The 22,105-nt window shown below is 45.8% G+C and overlaps 1 protein-coding gene across 1 annotated transcript in view; it reads left to right on the top strand.

The window, feature by feature from the left end:
* PLXNA4 (plexin A4) overlaps positions 1–15,657 on the top strand; it is a 456,808-nt gene extending 441,151 nt beyond the window's left edge. The window contains exons 30-32 of the mRNA XM_041413432.1: positions 1,151–1,363; positions 12,277–12,427; positions 13,115–15,657. Coding sequence (XP_041269366.1) covers positions 1,151–1,363; positions 12,277–12,427; positions 13,115–13,210 — 460 coding nt within the window. The 3' untranslated portion in view covers positions 13,211–15,657. The remainder of the gene's footprint in view (positions 1–1,150; positions 1,364–12,276; positions 12,428–13,114) is intronic.
* The last annotated feature ends 6,448 nt before the right edge of the window (positions 15,658–22,105 follow it).

Below are 22,105 nucleotides of genomic sequence, written 5' to 3'. Positions count from 1 at the left end.
GGGGTTATTCTGAATATCAGGAGAATTTGCTGAACTGAAAGATGCAGAGAGTAAAGGTAGACTTAGCAATCTGCCTGAGAGAGAGACAGGGGCTGGGCTCTGTGCTCAGTGACACATCCCAGCTCCTGGGCCATGATCACTGCAGTGCATCTGCCCTGACAAAAGGCTCCAGGCAAAGGCTGGAGGTATCTCATACATGTACCTCAGGGCATCTCATACAAATGAGCTGCTCTTTGGAAAAAAGGGGGGGAAAAAAGCTTTGGATTGCAACTGGAATACCATTTCCTTGGTTAGGGCAGACATATTTTCATATCAAAGGCTGTGATACTTGTTACCCAGTTCCTTTTTTTTTTTTTTTTTTTTTCCCTTGAGGCAATGGGGCTTTCCCTGTCATGTAGCAGGGAACTGCTTCCTGCTCAGGGTACTGGGATCATGTGCAGGCTTGGGCTGGAGCACTGGAGAGTGACAGGACATGGTGTCCTACAGGGTGTGACATGAGATTCCCACTCTCCACCTGGGAGCTCTACCTACCTCTCTTCCCATGGGGATTGCTGTGAGGGCTAAAGTCCCTCAATGACAAAAGTGTGAGAATCTCAGAATAATTTGGGTTGGAAGGGAACTTAAACTCATCCAATCCCCCCTTGCCATGGTAGGGACAGCTCTCACTATCCCAAGTTGCTCCAAGCCCTGTCCAGGCTGTTCTTGGACACTTCCAGGGATCTAGGGGCAGCCACAATTTCTCTGGGTAGCCTGTTCCAGTGCTTTATAGCCCATACCATAATAATTTTTTTGGGTTCAATGCCGGTCTTCATCTGATGGAGCAACCAACAGTGTCAACTTTCCATTGCAACTTACACAGAGAGATTCAGAGTGTTTGTCATCACCTAAATTTTACTCCCATTAATTTATGGGCACCTTCAACAAGATTGTATTAAGACTGAAAAAATCTGCCTTGTAAGGATTACAGGGACAAAAGGTGATGTCTCTACCATCCCTAGACTTTGTAGGGGAGGAATTAATTACATAGCAAAGTTTATCCCAGAATCTTCATATCCACAGCGCGATCTTTGATCTCCACCCACCATCTGCTGCTGTGATGTCTCCTGTGAGCTGTGCCCTGACTTTGTCCCCTCTGCCACCCCTCCTGCAGCCTCCCCTTGCGCTTCTGGGTCAACATGATCAAGAACCCACAGTTTGTCTTCGACATTCACAAAAACAGCATCACAGACGCCTGCTTGTCCGTGGTGGCCCAGACCTTCATGGACTCCTGCTCCACCTCAGAGCACCGCCTGGGCAAAGACTCCCCCTCCAACAAGCTCCTCTATGCCAAGGACATCCCCAGCTACAAGAACTGGGTGGAAAGGTGAGTTTCAGCTATGGAATGATGTCGATTCTTTATCTTCTTTTTCTGCCTGGGTCAGGGTCGGGATTAAACACGCAGAGATGGCATTTCGTGTTCGGACTCAGATGTTTATTAATTCTTATCTATGTAACAAAATGCTACAAAATGGCCCCATATCTATCTCTACAAGGCCTTTTAAGGATAAACTGTCCAATTAAGAAATGACACCTAAATTATTTTCACTTTTAACCCAATAACCAACCACCCATGCCTGCAATGTGGACTTTTTTATCCAATTACACAAAACCACCCAAACCCATGGAGAAGAAGGTGAAGAAAAAGGATTAGCCACCACCCTAAAACCTCCACATTAGCTTTATATATATTATTATATTCTAAACTCTTAAACTCTGAGTTTCCCACCCTGTGGCATCACACACTTCTATTCAAACTGCACACCCAGAATCCCAGTTCTGTCATTCCATTTTGGAAGCTTCTCCAGGGCCTCAGGTCAATGCAGAGTTCTCCTGGGGGTCAGTGCCTGGCAGCACAGAAAGTCTGGAATTCTCAGCAGCCAGGGTTCCAACAGAATGCCATAAAGTGCACACAACCAGAGGAGACACAACCAGGCCCTGCTTTGTGGGTGGAGGTAGGAGGGAGCATCACTATTACTTTTGGAAACTGCCCCTGGGGCTTTTTTGTCTTTGGCTTTTGGTAAGTGGAAATCTCCATGTTAGCCTTTTATTCCTCTGCCTTGCAGCAGAGATGGAAGTTTAGTTAATGGTGGGAGTTGAAGGTGTTTGCCATCATTGTTTCCTTTGAGGAGAAACTCTTGAGAAGTGGCAGAGGGAGGAAGGAAGGGGAGGTGATGTGTGTGAGCCCTGGGAAGCACACGGGCTTCTCAGTCTTTCCACACAGGCCTGAAGTGGTTTGCTGCTCTCAGCACCGTTGTGACAGTCCCCACACTGCCTGGATCCCAAGGGATTTATGATTATCCCCCAGAAACTTCCCTTGGAGGCTATTCTGTGCTTTGAGTGAGATGCCATTCAGTTGACAGGCTGCTGACTGAGGCTCTGCAGGTATTTTATGTCAGGTCAGAGGTCTTTCCGAGCATTTTGTCCACACTCCCAAGACCTGTGGCTGTACTTCCATCTGCTGTACCAAGGGTCAGTGCCTGGCAAAGCTGCTCCACAGGGAATACAACCAAAACATCTATTCCTTTAGCATGCTGGGGCTTCATTTTCAATAGGGTTTCCCCCAGGACGAGCAAACAGCACATCTTGTTCTTCATCCAGCAGGAGCTGGGCTTTGCTTTCCAATATTCTGCACTTGCCTGGCGTTATTGACAGGTTTGGGAACTGCACAGATGGGGAATTTTTGCTGCTCTGTAAATACAAAGGCGGGTTTATCCTACAGATCATTCCTGTGCACCGCATCCAGCTTTCAGCAATGATTTCCTCTGGATGACTTCCCAGGCACAGCCTAAAACTGACACCATGTCCTGCAGGTTGTACAAGGCATCTGCTGCTGCAGACACCTCACACTGTGCTATAAATCCCCGCATTGCCTTTGCTGGGGATGATTTTCTCTCATTTTGTGACAGGAGTGTGGCTGATCAAAGAGCTCCATCCCCTACTCGGCATGAGGCAGCTTTTTTTCCATCAATTCTCCCATTGGTCTGTGGTTTGTCTGGACAATTATTTTTAGATGTGGTTAAACACTTCAGCAAATGTCGTTTCTAGGCAACCTGCAAGGCTCTTATGAGCTACCTTGCTTAATTATGACCTACTTTTGGTACCGTGTCCAAGTTTCTTAGTATGGATTGAGGCTGATTGCTGGATTGACCTGGATAATGGGAAGCAAGTGTTGGAGGTTCCATTTAGAAATCAAGTTTGCACCAACAGTGACCCAAAGGTGTCATTCTCTAGTGATGCTTTAGCAACACTCTGTGTGGTTGGGCGGTTTCTGTGGACAAATAATGGTTTTCATCTCAAAGGGGTTGATTTTATCCTGGGAGATGCTACATTTGAGTGGCAAACTGAGGTGTTTAAGTGAAGAATGGGATATTTCCTTATGCAACAAACACCTTTTTCTCTTTCCCTCTAGATAAACAAAAGGCTGCAGTTTCCTTGTTGGGTTTTTTGGTTTTTGGGGTTTTTTTCTTCCACTATTGATTTCACTTTACAACTTTCTGGAGCTAAATCCTGGTGCCCAGTGATCTTCAGCAATAGGTGCTGCATTTCCTTGGAAGTTTTCCCAAACAACTGGGTTTGCAAACGAGGTACATAACACCTCCTGCTGCTTGTAAACAGCCCTGGATTCCTGTCCCCAGCATGTGCTGGGTTGTTATCTGCACTGATGTCTGACAACTTGAACTGAAGCCCAAGGGGAGACTGCAGGTTTTGGAATATGGTTAGAGCTTCCTCCCTGCTTTTATTTTTGTGTGTCAGTTCCACTGACTCAAGGCAGTGGCACCTGGATGCTGTGGGAGATGAAAGAAAAAAACCTATCAGGGATGAATAAAATATAATTTGAGTTCTACCCCGAGCTAATGAATTCCTGCTCTCTGTTCCGAGATTGTGCTTTGAGGCAGTTTTTCAAAATCCAAAGGCTTCCAGTGCTGGTTGGAGCTATTTCTGTAGTCAGCATCAGCTGGAGATGGCATCCTTCAAGACCACTAGACTTCTTCAAAGAGTGAATCAGGAGATAAAAAGTCAGGCAGTTTAAGAAGTGGTTAAGGAAATCAGAAGAACCTGAAATCAAGCAAACTTCTTTGACAAGGAGGAAACTCTAAGAGGGTAATTAGTCAGTGGTAGATTGTACCCAACCTGAGGCACTCTTCATTAAAACATGCCTGAATTTAGAGGTCTGGAAATGGAGCTGAGCTGGGTTACTCCAAGCCATCCCTTTGAAACCTCTGTTTTCTGGGTGTGAGGCCTTTAGGACTCACAAAACTCAAAGCAGGGAATGACCTTGGAATGAGAAGGAGGCAGGGATGAAAGGAGTTCCCTCTAATCCTTCGAATATTTGTTTTCCACCTGGGAATGTGCATTGGCAAGGGAATAGTTACAGCTTCTGGCCTTACCAGTGGTCCACCTCCACAGGGTGGTCAACTGGAAATTTGATTCCAAAAGATTTCAACAGCAAGACTGTCAGGAATCTTCACTGGTTTTGTTTGTTTGTTTGGCTCGTGTTTTAGCGTGGGATTTTCTCATGTGTGCAGTTACTTCTTTGTGATGAGTCAAGAGTTGCCTTCAGAACTGGGATGCATGACAATGAAAACCTTAAAATTTAAGAAACCTTAAAATTTACCAATTTTTGCAATTTCCTGTCGACTTAATGGAAAACTATATAAGAAATGAACATCTTCCATGACATTTTGAGAGGTTGGTTGTTTTAGTGCCCATTTCTATAATTATTCAAGATAATGGATTTGCTGATAACAGGAACAAAAAAAAATTATTGTGCATCACTTAAATTTAGTTAAAGATTCTCCCTGCTCATTGCAGGGGGGTTGGACGAGACGACCTCTAAATGTCCCTTCCAACCCAACTATTTTGTGATTTTATTAAAGTCCTTTTATAACATTGTTGGAAGCAGAGGTGGACTCTGCCTGCTGAAACAATCCAGCTGAGAAATTCTGGCTTTTGGGAAAAAGTAGGTTCCTTGTTCAAATGAGACACAGAGAGCTGGAAACACGTGGATAAAAAGTGTTCCAGTGCAGCCACATCTTGGATTTCCTGCTGCAGAACACGAGGCCTGATGAGGCAGGACAATTAACCTAGGAAATTGGGACAGGCTATTTGGCTTTTGTTGAAGCCACGAAGAGTCAGGCTGTAGTTCTAAAACAAAGTGGAGGCTTTTCAATTATCATTTAAAAAAAAAAAAAAAAAAAAAAAAAAAAAAAAAAAAAGGAGGAAAAGAATGGTAACCATAGAGCAGAATCTCATCTGACTTCAGTTAGTAAAATTCCATAGGCTCTGCTGAATTTACATTAGAGCAGCTTCAGATCTGCATCTTTTCAAGTTTACTTCAAATGTCCCCTTTGAGCCTGGAAATCTGGAGAACTTGGGAGCATTTGATGCAATCCCCAAGCAATACAAAGGGGAGCCTGTTCTAATTGGGACTCTCTCATTAGCATTCAACACCACACAGAAAAATGACAAGGGGCTGTGGCTGACCTTTCATTTCTCTCCATGCTGCCAAGCTTACGATAACACTTGTTTGAACTTCATTAACACCATTTAATTGCCTGCATCACAATCAATATGATGTTTCCCTGCCGAAGCCTGGCACGGAGGCAAGGATGTGGGAGACTGAAAAGGGGCAGAGCACAAAAAGCAGAAGTCAAAGAGTTTTTCCATTTCACACTGGTGCCCAAAACACCTGCAGGGCTGCAAGGAGAGGATCTGGTGCTCTTTTTTTCCCCTCATCCCTGCAGGGACTCAGTCTCCTTTTGGCTGCTTATTGTGCATTGAAAAGAGCCCCTCTAAGAAAAACTTAAAGTCAATGGAGACATCACAAGTGTTCTTAACTTACAAGTCATTCAATGAAGACCATTCAAAATAGGCTTGCCAGGTTCAGGATCAAAAGAAGCTTAAAGTGATCTGATACGTGGCATTCAGAATTATAACATTTACATTTCTTTGTGTTAACCTGGGTGCAAACAGTGCCTGACACAGCTGGGGCTACTCCTGAGGCCATGATCTACTTTTTTCCTTACAAGTACAGATACTTTTAGGGTAATGGGAACAGTTGTAAACTAAAAGGGAAAGATTTAAGTGAAATATTTGGAAGATATTCTTTACTCAGAGGGTAGGAAGGCCCTGGCACAGGGTGCCCAGAGCAGCTGTGGCTGCCCCTGGATCCCTGGAAGTGTCCAAATCCAGGTTGGATAGGGCTTGGAGCAAACTGGGACAGTGTAAGGTGCCCCTGCCCATGGCAGGAGTGGAACTTGATGATCTTTAAGGTCCCTTCCAACCCAAAACATTTTTGACTTGGTGATTCATGAAGTAGCTATGATTTGCATCCCATTAGCCTTTAGATGTCGAGGTCTAGGTCTTGTTAGGAAGTGCATTATGAGCATGTTTGGAGTGCACAAAACAGACAGCCTGTACCCACTTGGGATTTCACCTACCTGGTGGGTCAGCCTGGGGTTTCAGGGCTCTCAAGTCACTAGAAAATCTCCACCTGTGCAGGGCTTGTGATGTCTGGTGGCCACTTGACAGCTAACTTTAGAAAGAAAGACAAACTGGACCAGTTTAAGGCAATAAAAAGCTGCACGTACCCTAACATCGTGAGTTATTGAGGTCTTAAGGAGAAATTCTGAGGGCTTTAAAAAAGAACATCACATGAGAGGTGCAAATCCTGGCTCTGCTTTAAAAAATGAGTTTTCTGTGCCCTGTCTCTCTCTGCTGCAAAGAAGGCTCAAGAAGCAGCATACCAAAGGTCAAGGCAGGGGGTGTTGTCGGTGGAGATAATAAAAAACAGTGCTGGAGGGGCCCTCGGGAGGTCAACCCGACCATCTCCTGCCTCAGGGCAGGATCAGTTCTGTCTAAAGCCTTCCTGACAGATGCTTGTCTACCCCTTTCTTAAAGACCTCCAACAACAGAGCCTCTGCTGTCCTCAGGCAATTCATTCCCGTGCTTCCCTGGCCTTCCCATCAGAGTGTTTTCCCTGCTGGGCAGCCAAAATCTCCCTGGCTGTAATTAAAGCTCAGGCATCGCCGTGGCAGGGGGTACAGCTCATTCTCTGCCTCTCTGGGGCAGCTTATGGCGTATCTGAAGACTGCTCACTTGTCTTTCTTCACTTTTCATCTCAAAAAAAAAAAAAAACCCAAAAAAACAAACAACAAAAAGAAAAAAAAATCAGTGTTTTCTCATCACGGTAAAAAGCTGTTCTTACACAGTGCAGCTTTCAGCTGGCAAGATGAAAATGTGTCCATATGGACAGGGTGCAGCCCCACACATCCTCTGCTCCGAGGTGGTGCTGGCTGATCTCGTCTCCCAGAGGAACTACCTGGGCACCAATTCACTCTTCAGCCACTGAGGCAGAACTGTCCTTCAACCCTCCACTCTTTATTCCGAGGGGAGAAGCAGCAGGAGAAGCCATGAACAGGCAAAATAAAAGCACTGCACTTTCTAGGGCTTGCACACACTGAACTGTTCCCTTCAACAGCTTGGGTTGGAAGGGACCTTGAAGCTCATCTCATTCCACTCCCTGCCATGGGCAGGGACACCTTCCACTATCCCAGGGTGATCCCAAGCCCTGTCCAACCTGGCCTTGAACACTTCCAGGGATGGGGCATCCCCGGATTTCCCTGGGCAATCTATTCCAGTGCCTCACCAGCAGCTGAGATATTCCCCAGGAAACTCAAAGTGCCGTTCTGTGTCAGTGCAAGAGCTGACAGCATGTCCTTGCACTGCTCCAGTGCATCCCAAAAAAGAGCTGGTTGTTCCCAAGCTTTCCACCAGCCCTTCCCCGCTGGAAGAGTCCCCCATATCCCTTTCACACACATCTCCATCCTTCAGTGGTCTGGATACAGCCGGCTATTGCATAACCCTAATTATGTTATTGCTGTAATTGCGTCTGCCGTCTGCAGCACATGGATTCGTTACAAGCTTTTCATATGCTAAAATGATTATTAATGAGTGCAGTCCCATCCCAGCGACAAACAACAGCCATGACAAAAAGATCTTTTGGAAGGCAATTAGCTCCATGCTAAGCTGCCTAAACCATGGGCTGTGCTGGTAAATTTCGGGCTGGGGAGGAAGCACTGGCAACGTGGCTTTTCTCTTCTCTTTTGATGAGTTAATGAGTTACTGAGCGGCAGCAGGCACAATCATTCTTGTGAAACAGCTCCACTAAGGAGCCTTTCCTCGTCGGTACCGAGGGAAAGAACATTTATCCCTGGATAAACAGAGGACAAAATGTATTCCCAGGTCACTGTGATGGATGCCCAGGTCACTGTTGTGTCGCTTTCCTTGGGAAAACAAAACAAAACAAAGCAAAAAAATGCAAAGATGAGGTTGGAAGGAACAAGAATAATTATTTTTTCAGTAGAAGAATACCAGCTGTATCCTGGTACATCCCAAATCCTTCTCCATCCACCATGGCAATGGAGGGTCTCCTGGGCTCTCTCTCCATTCAAGGCAGGCTGGGGTGAGTTGTTATTCCTGTGATATCTGTGAGGACACATCCTGGTTATCCTCATATCCTCCAGCTGAGCTGGAGTGCTGCAGTGATGGGTTTACCCCAATTCCTCATAATTTTAATTGCTTATGAAGTCTAATGAACAAATTTGCTGTTGTCACATCAGAGGATGGAGAACCTTGAGGTAAGAATGGAGGTTGCTCCTGTGAATCCAGGGAAGCTCAGACACATAAGGCTGGATCTTTTGATCTCCATCTGAGGATCTTCTGGAAACAGCTAGGGAAGGATCCACTGTAGATGAGCAAAACAGAACCACAGCAGTAGCAGCAAATCTGCTCAGGATTCTCACTGCTGACCCTTTGGGGGCAGATTAAACTGCATTTATTGCTTTGCTTTGCTACCTTTCTGTCTCATTCGGAGAGAATACAGCTTGATGTTGTGTTCCCAACCTCCTGCTGGCTGTGGAAGTGGGTCAAAGACCTGTCCCTACCTCAGGTGAGACCTGGTAGCCCTCCACAGGTGAAGGGCACCTCGCTGCCCCTGGCACTGCCTCCCAGCCCAGCTCTGCTGTGGGAGATGTCAGCTGCAGGCGTCATGGAAGCAGCACAGGCAGCCCTGCAAATTCCAGCAGTGGGAATGTAAGGGCCTCTGGGGTTTGGTGACAGCTTCTCAGTGGTTTTTGCATTAGGGGTATGCAAATGGCAGAGAGGCTCTAAGTACCTCTGAGGGTCTGAGCTTGAACTGAAGGTAAATAAAGACTCAGCAGGGATGTTGTCATCTCCCTGCTAGGATGCTTTAATACACACATTCATCATTTCTTTAGAGAGCACAGTGATGGCTTCATTAGAAACTCTTCTGCATAAATAAGTCACTGGGCCATGGCAGAATTTGGATGGAAGGATATTATGTCTTCTCACTCATCTAGATTATGCCATTGGTATGTGGTTGTTTCCACTTCTTTTTCTTTTATTTTTGCCACAAGACACCTTGGTTGAATGGGAAATGCTGTTTAGGTGTGTGATGCCAGGGAATTGAGTCTGGAGGAGACCAGGGTACTTTGGTGGGTGATGGCCTGTGACCCCAGAACACTGAGATCACATCCTGGCAGTCGGTCATGGCCAGAGCCCTGAAACTGTGATTCCTGAAACTCAGATCTGTGCATCCCATCCTTGGCTCCAGGGAACATTTCCTGCTGCTCTTCCTTGTTTGGATGAGTCACGGGAGCGTTGTGCTGCTGGGGAGTGATCTCTGCAGGGCTGGAAGGGGATGGGGAGCTTTCAAACCCTTGTGAGTCACAGACTCAAGAGTCTGTTGCCACCAGGTGGAAAGGAACAGGACAAACTTGCAGGAGGAGTTGATAACTGTGTCTGTGCTCCAGTTTTTGGGATCACCCTGTCCCTACACCCCCTATCCTGCCACCACTTGGTGACAGCTCAGCCAGAGAGGAAAAGGAGAATTTTGACTTCTTGTCAGAGCCAGATTGGCACCTCTGATTTCCTCCACCAACCCCATTTATTTTTGCTGTGGTGAGCCCCCTTCTCTTCTCATTTCACCCATCAGGAGGGTGCCTGTCCAACATTCATGAGGAGCTGCTCTCTGTTCAGGGGCCATAAATCAAAGTATTTCACTGCTTTGCAGCCTGTTTTCCCAACAAGTCTGTGAATTGTGCTGGTGAATTTTTTTTCCAGTGCCAAGGCACACCTTGATTTTTGATCTTAAGATTCCTTGCTCTTTGACCCTAAGATTCCTTGTTTTCTCAGCCATCTTATGGATGCCACCAATTCCTGTGTGCAGCACAAAATCTTGTGATCAAAATTACAAAAAAAAAAAAAAATCTTCTCCAGAAGGTGAAGCCAAGACCTGCTTAAGTTTTTCTGCGAGTGGCAAAGGTCTAAGAAATATTTATTCCTCCTCCTCAGCATCTTCTTCTGGGGACAGTTCTGCAGGACAGGGCCTGCTGGGATTTCCAGATGCTCACTTCACTCACAGACAACTGTGCAGCTCCACCTGGGGACAGAGGGTCAGGCAGAGTGTAAAGAGAATCAAACCCACACCACTTTTCACTGGAACACTGGCAATGAGAAATATTTAGACCATGGGACTGAGTTAGACTAAGATTTCTGGCTGGTCCAAAGCCGAGAAGACAAAATGCCAGGACTCCAGGGAGAGAGATGTTTTTGTGCCTGCTGGAAGTTGCAGTAAAATTAATGAGGTTTGCACGAGTTTTTATGGTGAAACAGAGTTTAGCTTTGGAAAATGTCAAGCAAGAAGGACCTCTGCCTCCCTCTGCCAAGGATTAAATCAGCATCCCATCACCAAAACCAGGGTATCAACAGAGACTGACTCATTGGGGTAAATCAGGGTGGGATTGAAGGGCACAAAACCAGACTGAGCACAACTGGAGCCTCCTGGTGTGGAAGGGTTCCCCCCATGCTCTTGCACTGCTCTGTCTTCCACAGCAGCTGCTCATCCTGCTCTGTCACAGAGTATTTTCCCACTCACCCACCTCAAGGATCCTCACCACACAGCATTTCCACGTCCAATTTCTCTGCAGTGGCAAACAGCCTCCATCTCAGCAGGTGTCTCCACGCTGTTTACAGGACACCTGTCAGCTCTTTTGGCTCCCCGTCCCCTCTGCCTCCTAATTATAAAATTGTGGATTGCTGCAGCTATGGGCTTTTTTTTTTTTTTTTCTCCTTCTTCATTTTTTTTTTCCTTGTGCACAAAATGTCAAATTGCAGAAATTAAAAATGTAAATGATGGTGTCTAATTAACCAGTTGACAGCAGAGCACAGCTGCGAGTGACAGTGACTGATTACCTTCTGCAAACCTTGTCCTCCAAGACCTGCCTTACCCAGGGGAGGAAGGACATCAAAAATAGCAACTTCCTTAAAGAGACATCACTCTGCAGATGAAGCCTGCTGGGCAATGGTTCTGGGGGATCCAGATCCTGTGGATAAACCCCCAGTCCTCCTGAGCTCCTAGGGAATGTTGTTGACTCCTAGAAAAAACAGATTTTTTCCCAGTCAGACTGGAGTTGAAGGCATTTGCCACAAATATCAGGCCAGCTTAAAATATGGGGAAAAAAGGAGATGCTGAGCAAGGGAGTTGCTGGGATAGACTGGATTGAGTGTGGAAGGTGGGTGATGTTAGCAATGGGGGCAGATATAGTGATGAGAATGGTGCAAGGAAAAATACAAATATTTGGGGTTTTTCTGTGTGTGGGAGTGAAGCTGTGAGCTGTCAGTGGGCAGCAAGGTCTCTCTGGGAAGAGAGGCAGGGCTAAAAACCCTTGAATGTCTGACAAAGTGATCCAGCTTCAATCCAGCTCCTATTGATGGCACAGGGAAAGTTTACAGGATACTCTTTGGGGCTTCATTCTCAGATTGAGGTGAATACAAGACATATCACAGAATCACAGAATAATGAAGTTGGAAGAGACCTCTAAGATCATCAAGTCCAACCTATGCCCTAACACCTCAACTAGACTATAGCACCAAGTGCCATGTCCATAGCACCAAGTGCCATGTCCATAGCACCAAGTGCCATGTCCAGTGCCATATTTGGTGCTCAGGATGAGTGCTCAGTCATTTCCACTTCAGCTAAGTCACCTTTCTTGCTGTAAAAGAAGAGCATGAGCAGGTATTTCACTGAGGGACCAGAATTGCGGAACAATTGCGCAACAATAATTGCGGGATTTTTCTTCTCCTTTTTGTTTGTGGATTTCACTTCTTGAGCTCCTGCTCTTCCCCTCAAGAAACCCCTGTGTGTGTGCCCCTCAGGTACTACTCAGACATCGCCAAGATGCCAGCAATCAGTGACCAGGACATGAATGCTTACCTGGCAGAGCAGTCCCGCATGCACATGAACGAGTTCAACACCATGAGCGCGCTCTCCGAGATCTACTCCTACGTGGGCAAATACAGCGAGGAGGTGAGAGCCTGGGAGCACCTCTGGGGGGCCAGGGGACAGCCCACCCATCCCCTGGTGGGTCACTGATACCTGTCTGGATCCTGGCTGGAAGGGTGGAGGGTTTAAGGAATGAGGGACAAGGCTTGGGGTTTGGAAAGGGAAGGTCTGTGATTCTGGATCCCTGTTTTTGTCTCTTGTGTTCAATCAGGCTCAGATGGTTTGAAGTAGTTGATGGTCAGACGTTAACTCACTGCAGAGGAGCCCTGCATGAGCTTTACATCCACAATGGGCAAAAGGTGCTTAAGGACTGTGCCCAACGTCATTCCAGACACCCTAAAACACCCCAAAATGGTCCAAACACAGACTTCAAGGTGTCCAGCATGGTTCTGTGTATTGAAGGCCATGCAAAAACCCTTTAGGGTGTCTCAAATGGCATGGTCAGATGATAGATAAAGCTCATAAATTAATCTCCAAGATAAGAACGCTTTTGATTGGTTGCAATCTAGAGGTCTGCACTGAGTCAGATCGAACACAAACTCCCTGCCTAGGTCCCTCCTGGCTGACTGACTTGCCTTGCATGATCTAAGCTAAGCCTGGGACCTGTCTTAGAGAAAGCTAACCCTCCTCTGCTGCTTCAAGATGCTGAACACGGTCATTTTGGGGAAAGAATCTGAAATCCCTATCACTTCTTCCTCTCTCCTTTTCTAGATTCTCGGAGCCCTCGATCAAGACGACCAGGCTGGGAAACAGAAACTGGCCTACAAACTTGAACAAGTTATAACCCTCATGAGCATAGACAGCTGAGAACTGTCCTGCCAGGGACACCCTGGGAGGGATAAACCAAGTCGTGCCTCACTCAAGATCATCATCTTTACCAAGTGCAAGTTTTGATGGGCTGTAAGCAGAGTCACCCGAACAGCGCTCCTCTCTCTCTCTCCCCTCTCTCTCTTTCTCTCTTTTCCTTCTCTTCCCAAATCTATGGACAAAGCGACAGAGCCCCAGGGGTTAAAAGAAAAGACTGCAGAGGAATCTTGGCTCTGGGGCCATGAAGACATTTGGGTGGAGCTCTCCTTTTCACAGCTTCCCCTCTGCCTTTTGCCCTAGAGAGAAACTATTGAACACACACGAAAACCCCACCAACCCTCCCCCAGCATCACATCCTCACTCTGCAGAGGTGAAACCAGGAGGTAACTTCTGTCATGCTGCTTTAACTGCCCTCTGAGGGCTACAGCCTCTAGAGAGGACATGGAAATTAACTCAGTATTACTCAAGTGTCCCCAAGGGGAAGGCAGCCTGCCTGCAGGGCTCCTGGAGGGCAGAGCCAATCCAGCTCCTCTCCTGCAGAGCCATTGCAATTCTGTCTCTTGAGAACGACCCACTGGGAGAGGAGGCTCCCTGGAAAATGCCACAGCTCCGTCCAGAGCAGGGCCACTGTGGCTCATCCTGCCTGGGCAAACAGCTGCTCTCCTGGGGTAGGGAAAGGGTCAAGAGGGGACGAGGAGACCGACGCTCCCCTGCCCATGTGTTTCATATGGTTCTTCTTATTTTTCCAAGAGCCGCGTGTCCCCCTCCGTCTTTCCCGTCGTGTCCTGTTGGTCGTAGCACTGCAGCGAAACGCTCTCTCTGCTGGGTGGCATCCTGTCTGTGGTGGTGGTCCTGCTCCTCCTGGCCATGGAGAGCACAGCATCACCCCCCTCGTTCCCCCCTTGGCTTGGAAGACAGGAGCCACAGGCCTCAGTTTGTTCCAGGCAAGGAGCTCAGCCTCAAAAGAAGATCCAGAAGGACTATTTTTTTTTTTTAAGCTGTTCTTTCCATTTTGTTTCCTCAACTGGAACACTGCTGTTGTTTTCCCACAGTGGAGTATCAGAGGGTTACTGAAATGCTTGCTGAGAAGGAAGGTGGTGCACGGGGCTGATGGCAAAGCCTTCCTTCCAAGCCACTCCTAAGAGGAAATGTCACCACACATTTTGGAAGGAAATTTTGGAGGAAATCCAAATGAAACACTGCAAAAAATTCTTCTACCTAGATCCCCCCAGCCGAACTGCCTGTCTTCTGGAGGTCTCTGAACTGCTGTGAGCCCATCTGCCTTTTGGTGCCAACTCCTGGCCTTTCCTCCATTTCTGGAACCAACAGGCCTTGCTGAAGGCACAGTTGCTGCCTAGGAAGGATTTTATCTCTCTTTGCACTTCTTATCCCTTCAGGGATCGCTGTCACCATGGGACAATTGTGGGGGATCACCCTGTCCTTGTCCCATCCTCTGCTCAGCTTCTCCAGAACATCTCAACTTGTTTCATGGCCAACCAAAGGGGAGTGACCTCCTGCATCTCTTTCGCCTTCAGCTGTTCCATTCACACAGCTGCCAGCCCGGATATCACCATGATTAGAGACCCTTGGGGTGTGGAGAACCTTCCTTGTACACCAGGGAGGCAAGAGCTGGGTGAGCATTCATCTCCCCAGACATGAGCAGAGCTCCCTGGCAGATGGAGGAGCGGCTGGAGAATCAGCCCACGTCCACCTCACCCCATCCTTGGAGCAACAGCCTGGATCTGCTTTGCACCTGGGGGGAGCAACGGGTGCAGGCAGGGTGTGTAAATTGATGACAGAGTTTGTTTGGGTTCATTCCTGTCTCTTGCTGTCAAACCAGAACCTCTTGGGAGTGACAGATCCCAAGAATGTGCGAGGGATGATGTGGTGCAAGCAGGAGTCAGGCAGCAGGAGGGTTTCCTACAGCCAAGCAGATACACACGTAGGCGAGTCCAAAACCACTCAAAGAACAGCAGTCCAAAACTGGACGTGTCTGTGGGGAGAAAATCACCAGATTCACATTGAAACAGCAAACTTAGGGACACGTCTTGGTTTTAAACCCCCAGACATTTCTCTCTTGATTACAATTCCAATTATTTTGTGCGTGTGCGTGTGTATCTGTGTGCGCGTGTGCGTTCCTTCCTCTTTTTTTTGGTTCTGCTTGCTTTCTGTTGGATTGTTGAGCTGATGGACTCATCATGCACCTTATGGACATCTCAGCAGTTTTAAGAGGCCTGCGCATTGGGGATGGTTTGGGTTTGGTTGGTTCTGCCATGGTTTTGTTGTTCCATTTTAGTAACGTCAGCGCATGTTCCAGATCCATTGATTATGGCTGTGAAAGTGGGGAGTCCCACCAGAGCCAGTGGTAAGAAAATGACAACAAACAACACAAACGCAGTATTTTTTATAAGTACGTAAATTAAAAAAAAAAAAAAAAAAAAAAAAAAGGGAAAAATTAAAAAAAAAAGGAAGAAACCAAAGGTTTTGACAAACAAAGTGCCACAAAAGATAAATATGGACCCTATTGTCATGCCTTGTACTCACAGCTGGATGGTAGGAGTCTAAGGACAAAGAGCTGGCTTGGAGGGAAGTGGTTATGAGTGATGGGCGATCCTGCCTGGACATGCGCACATGAGAGGAAGAAGAAGCTGTTTAACAGAAAAAAAAAAAAAAAAAGTAAAAAATGAACTGGTGTGATCCTGTACTGTTACTGAAGTCAGAGGAACACCACAGGGGAAATCTGAGACTCACCCTGTTTCTTTTTGATGTTTTCAGGGCTGTGTTTTTGGTTTGTTATGGTTGTTTTCCATGGTTGTTATTTTATTTCTTCTTGCTGGTACGGAGTTTTTCATCTGTATATTATATATATATATTTTTCGAGAAAAACTTGAACACCTCAGAGACACTGAGAATGAAACACTTAGGGGAAATGGGAAGCACCAGGAGATTGGTGTCTTAACCCTTTCCAAACTTCCCATTTAGGCATTTCTGCTTTCTCTCCACCCTCTTCTTTCCCCCATGCCCAGGATTTGAAAGAAAATCTGCGTTTTGCTTCTCTTTCATCTCCTCTTTATTTTTTTTTTGTGTTTCTGTTTTGCTTTATTTTGGTGTTTGAGCTGGATTTGCTTTTTTTGCTTGGAAAATGTGCCAGAATTGTGATGTAAATGCGTGGGCTTCCTCCCCTGTCCCCTTCAGTGCCCTTCCCATTTCCAACCAGTGTCCCAGAATCCCCCAGTCTATGAGAAGTCTTGGCATCTTTCTTCCCAGCCTCACCTGTTGAGCTAACTATTTTTTAAGTGCATGTAAAATACAACTAAAAACAAAGACATAAGCAGAAGAATGAGCCCTACTACAACACGGATGTTTTCTTTTCCTTTGATTTCTTTTCCCCTCACCTCCCTTTCTACACTTGACCAAAAATTCCTGATAAATAAGTAGTGTCCCACACTGTTTTTCAAGCCCCATGGAGAGAACTGGAGCCAAAGTTCCTAGAAGACCGTGGACAGGCTCCTAATATCCAGAATATTCCAGATGATAGGCTGATCTTTACGGGCATTTCTCAAACATTGCAATAAAATAATTAATGCTGGCACCTGCAGCACCATCAGAAACAGGGGAAAGGGAACTCATGAAGACTCTCTGAGGTTCTAAGGAGAGAGTCAAGATTATTTCTTCACTGCCTGGTTTGCTTTGGGGCTGTGCTGCTGGGTGAGAGGAAGAAAGGATGAGTAGCTCCAGCAAACACCTCATGTCCTTGCTGTGAGTGGGACTCAGCTGTCAGTGCCACTGATCTGAGACCTGATCCATCACATCATGTGCTGCTGCAGATTGAGCTTTCCAGTGGACACCAGTGTGGGGAGATTTGTTTGTGTCTGGAATGAGGTGTTGGAGATTGTTTGCCCTCCACCAGACAGCGCAGGAGAATGAACGAGGAGAAATTCAGCCACCTTCCTCTCCAGCATAGAATCATTTGGGTAGGAAAAGACCTCTAAGATCACAGAGTCTGAATGTTAAATCATTCCCCAGTCCTTCTCTTCCCACTCTTCATCCTGTCCTGAACATATCCAAAGGTTTTGTCCAACCCAGCACACATCAGCCTTGCTCCATTAGATAAGAGGGCTATGCCAATTTTCATCCTTTTAGTGGTACCACTGCACTTGTCTTATCTTGCATCTTTGACACTGAAGACCATAAAATTTATTTGGTCATGAAGAAGATTTGCCAGCAGAATTTAGTTTGGTAATTGCTTAGATTGAAAAGTGTTTCCCAATCTTGTCTATTCACCCACAAGAAAATGTTTGCCATGAATGAAACCAAGCAAATCAGATAATTGTCATTATTTTTAATAATGCTGTTGAAAACCAATAGATCAAATTAAAAGGAAGGCTGACCACTGACTGGACTCTTCAGAGTCCCCTCTGAATTTCCTGGAGCCTGGGATGCCTGTGAGGTAAAAACCCAAGCACATCACAGCCAATATCAGAAGGACAATTGTTCAGAAGTAAGTCAAAACATGAAATGTAGATCTGTCCTTCCCCAAGGCTTTAACAAAGTGCTTTGGGAAGAGACACTGCTATTTGGGAACCCTTCCAAAAGAGGAGAAATAAAAATATAAGTAGTGAGAGTTGTCCTTCAGGGCAGGTGGATGTTTTGGGATGTCCTAACTCTTGCCATCCAAACTTGGTGTGCTGTGGAGCAGGAAATTGGTGAAACACGTGAACTTCAACATCATGGTGTGAACCTCAACCTCCTGCCCATTCCCAGCCTGAATTTTCCTGCTTTGTGCCTGCTGCAGCTCCCATTTCAGGGCAGTGTTTGGTCCATAGAGTCCTGCAGTTTTCCCTCACCTCTGTGACTGTGCAATGCCCCTCTCTCCAAAAAAAATCTTGTCTTACTGGGAATAACTACTTTGTGGAGAATGCTTTGAAAATAGAGCTTGTCGACCCTGTTTTATTTGGGATGGCTCAGTTCTCTACACTTGGAGAAGCACCCAAAGGGACACAGGATTACAGAAAAAAAAAAAAAGAAAAAAAAAAAAAGAATTTGTAGAAAGATGTCAAAGAAAAGAAAGTTAAAAAAAACCAAACAGAATTTACACTTGGAAAAATAAACCCACCAAAACCCCACTGAAGTTACAAAGCTGCTTAGTCTAATCAACCTGTCACGTGTTTGATTTCTGTTGTCGTCGTTGTTTGTTCATTGTTTGATTGGTTTGGTTTGGTTTTTTGTTTTGTTGTTGGTTTTTTTTTTAATCTTCTGTTCTAAAAATGGAGAGTTTACCTCAAGAAATTCTTTCTGCTTGGAAACAGATCACCTCAAAGACGCTCGCAGCAGAGAGCAGTGTACAGGGAAGCTCAGTAAAGCAAACTTGGGTGTGGAAAACAGAGGGAAAACCAGGACATTCAGGCTCTTTTCAGCATTCCCTTCTTTTACTGGTGTGGTCTGGCATTCCCCAGTGGAGAAGCTGCTGTTCACTTTCAGACAGACTGAGGCACAAGAGCCAGTTGGAGAAATCAAGGCACATGTCCAAGCTTGAAGTCCTTTCTGAAGTATCTTAAGAGAAACTTGGTGTTATTTAAACTTTCTATGCTGCTCTTTCTCCATTCCCTGGAGAAATTCCACTTTCCAGCCCAGGCTGGGGTAAGGAAGCAGAGAGATTAGGTGCTAGCTAAATCCTCCCAGTGTTTTCCCCAAGGAATTGAGAGGCAACTGGATTATTTCTGGTCACAAGAGAGGCCCTTCCTTGTGTCTGACCCTGTGTCTTGGACATACACGTGAGCCCAGAAGTCTCATTCTCTGTTTTGCTAAAGCTTCCAACTTAAAATCAATGGAAAGACATTTCCTTTTACCACAGTGTTACTAACAGCCTCAAAGAGATGTCAAGACAGCATTAGAAAGGAGGTTGGGATTCTTTTTCTTAGGTTGTTGTTGTTGTTAGTTTGATTTTCTTTTGAACTGATCCTAGTTAAAAAAAAAGAAAGACATAAAATCTATACTATTTAAATTGGAATCCCGTTGTTACTTGGTAAAGGCAAAGCTTCTGTACCTTTGTTATAATTAATTGTATACCTGTGTATGTAAATATAAGGCATTCCTATTTTGCAGTCCAGAACAAAAAAAGAAAAAAAAAAACAAACAACTATTTGTAATATAGAATAAAGTTTATTAAAAAAAAATAAAGAAATAAAAATGCCCCAGGCTGTGCTTGCTGTTTTCTGTGTCAAATGGAGCCAGAGGGAGGGAACTGAAGTCAAGGAAAAGCTGGAAAAAGACCTTAAAGATCATTGAGTCCAGGTATTAACCCAGCACTGCCACATCTCCCTCCCTCCCTCCCTTTGTTGCCATCTCTCTTTTCCTTCCTATGTCACACAAAAAGACATTTATTGGATCATTTGAATTTTTTTCCTTGCAGAGGTGGGATCAGACAGATTATTCCTTTCCATTTGTTTCTGAGGTGTCATCAGCTCTATTAAAAAATAAAAACAAATAAAAAATATTGACAAGCTCACTAATTCAGGGATGCTACTAAGGGAGCCACATATGAGGTTTGCAGAAAGCAAACAGCTTTCCACAGTCTCAGCTCCATGGAGGCCACAAAAAGGAAGCAAAAGAGTGGATTTCAGAGAGGGAAAGGAGCTGAATGAAGCTCTGACAGCTTCAGGCTGGTTCTGCTCAGCAATGTCTGGGTACCTACAGAAAAGCAGCACATGTACACCTGTAACTGACCACATCCAGCCATGGAAATGAGACATCTCTGTCCAGCTGCTCCTTGGGACACAGAGGTAAAGGCTTGGGGCTCAAATCATGTCAATTCTTTTGCTTCTTTTCTCTGCCAAGGTCAGGATTAAATGTGTGAGATGGTATTTCATGTAAATTAAATACTCGGATGTTTATTAGTTCTTATCTATGTCACAGTCTCACAAACCCTGAGTTCTACAGCACTTCACTAACAAACTAAAAATGGAGCCCTATCTCTCTCTCTCTCTACAAGGCCTTTTAAGGATAAACTGTCCAATTAAGAAATTACACCTTAATTATTTTTACTTTTAACCCAATAACCAACCACCTGTGCCGCACAATGGGGAATTTTTTATCCAATTACACAAAACCACCCAAACCCATGGAGATGAAGGACCAGCCCCTGCCCCAAACCTCCATCTTGCTTTATGTATATTACTGTATTCTAAACCCTTAAACTCTGAGTTTCCCACCCTGTGGTATCACACACTTCTATTCAAACTGCACACCCACAATCCCAGTTCTGTCATTCCATTTTGGAAGCTTCTCCATGGCCTCAGGTAATTGCAGAGTTCTCTGAGGGTCAGTCCCAGCTCAGCCAGTCCCAGCAGTGTCACCCACACGAGCATCCCCCACCAGAACCCTCAGGCCAGCAGGGTGAGCTGTGGGAATTGATACTAAAATCTTCTGTGTGCAAGGAAGAGCCTCAGGTCTGGGCTCCTCTGAATTATCAGTGGGTTTAGGGTAAAACCCAAAGCAACTTGTAAATAAAGAGTTATGAAGTGTTTGGTTTTTCATGGCATTACTTAAACCTAAACTAAAATATCTCATTAAAACCTTCCTTTCAGACAAAGTGGCTGTATTTACACTTCCATCAGAGTAGTTTTAGGCTGTGTCTCCACCAGAAACTGCACAACAAGAGAAAGAATGTCCTGTAGAAATAACAGCTTCCATGTCAGTAAGACCGGAGAGGAAAAGGAGGAGAGGAGCCTGAGGCACACAGAGGTGAAATGGATTGCCTGGAATCTCAGAAGCAAAGATCTCTGCAACCCAGCACCAATCCCAACCCACCCAGTCACATTTCTGTGGCTGGTCACAGCTGTGTGTTGCAGATTTGGAAGAATCCATAGGGCAGGGCATGGTTGGCACCAATATTGAGACCCTGTTGATACATCCTGGACCAGTTTCCTCTTGTCATCCATGCCAAGACTGGAAAACAACAAAACACCAACTATTCCCACAAAAACACCCTTCCAGATATTAAATGGAGCGGCAATTACTGAGCACAGCCAAGCAAACAGACTCCAGGCTTGTGGGAACTCCCTCTTGTCAGCTGGAAAATGTTTGTTTTCAGGGGGATTACATGTGTGGGCTTGCTGTTGCTGAGCAGAGAATTTCCCTGTGGATTTAATGAAAGATTAGGAGGAAGGAGGAAAGACTCTGACATGGATCTGTCTGCAGCAGGACAGGGCATCACTCTCATGCTCCCTGGGACCTTGTCATATGTGTGTGACACAGACTGGAGGCAACAGCCCCTTCTCCCAGTTCCAGCCTCTGGAATGCCTCTGTCCAGCTCCCAAATGAAATAAACTGGATACTCTAGGCCAATCAGGTGTTTAAAAAGCCTGCAGGAGCCACCTTCCCATCATTAAATTTGGAACAGCACTTTAAGATCACCAAATTCAATTGTTAACCCAGCACTGCCAAGCCACCACTAATCCAAGTCCCCAAGTGCCACATCCTTTCCCTGAAGTTTCTCTGTCCATGCTGGATTCTCCCTCCCACAAGCTACAGAAGAGAGGCATTTTCAAAGCTTTCCTGCTTTCATGGTCCATGAAAAATCATGGCCATTTCCTGCACCTCAGTCCTTGCCTTCTTCCAGCTCCTCCACTGAGGAAATTGTGACCATTTGCTTCAGGTCTGTGACATCCCTGGAGTAAATAATATCCCCCAAGTGCCCCACAGAAACCTGGCAGGGGAAAAGGCCCTGCAAAGCTCAGAGATGGCCTTTATGTCCCAGGTAAAAGCTGGGAGCTCCTCTGCAGCTCAGCTTCCCAAAGCAATCCCAGATGTCAGCTGAGAGGGACCGTTTCCAGCACCCTGGGGAGGATTCAATTTGCCTTTATTATTTCCTGTTTCCTGCTTTCTGACTCTTCC

The sequence above is a fragment of the Onychostruthus taczanowskii genome, unplaced genomic scaffold (genome assembly GCF_017590055.1).
Source record: "Onychostruthus taczanowskii isolate IOZ18803 unplaced genomic scaffold, ASM1759005v1 scaffold41, whole genome shotgun sequence".
NCBI classification, from domain to species: Eukaryota; Metazoa; Chordata; class Aves; order Passeriformes; family Passeridae; genus Onychostruthus; species Onychostruthus taczanowskii.
Note: the sequence above shows the minus strand (reverse complement) of the source record. Positions and strands in the feature narration are given on the sequence as shown.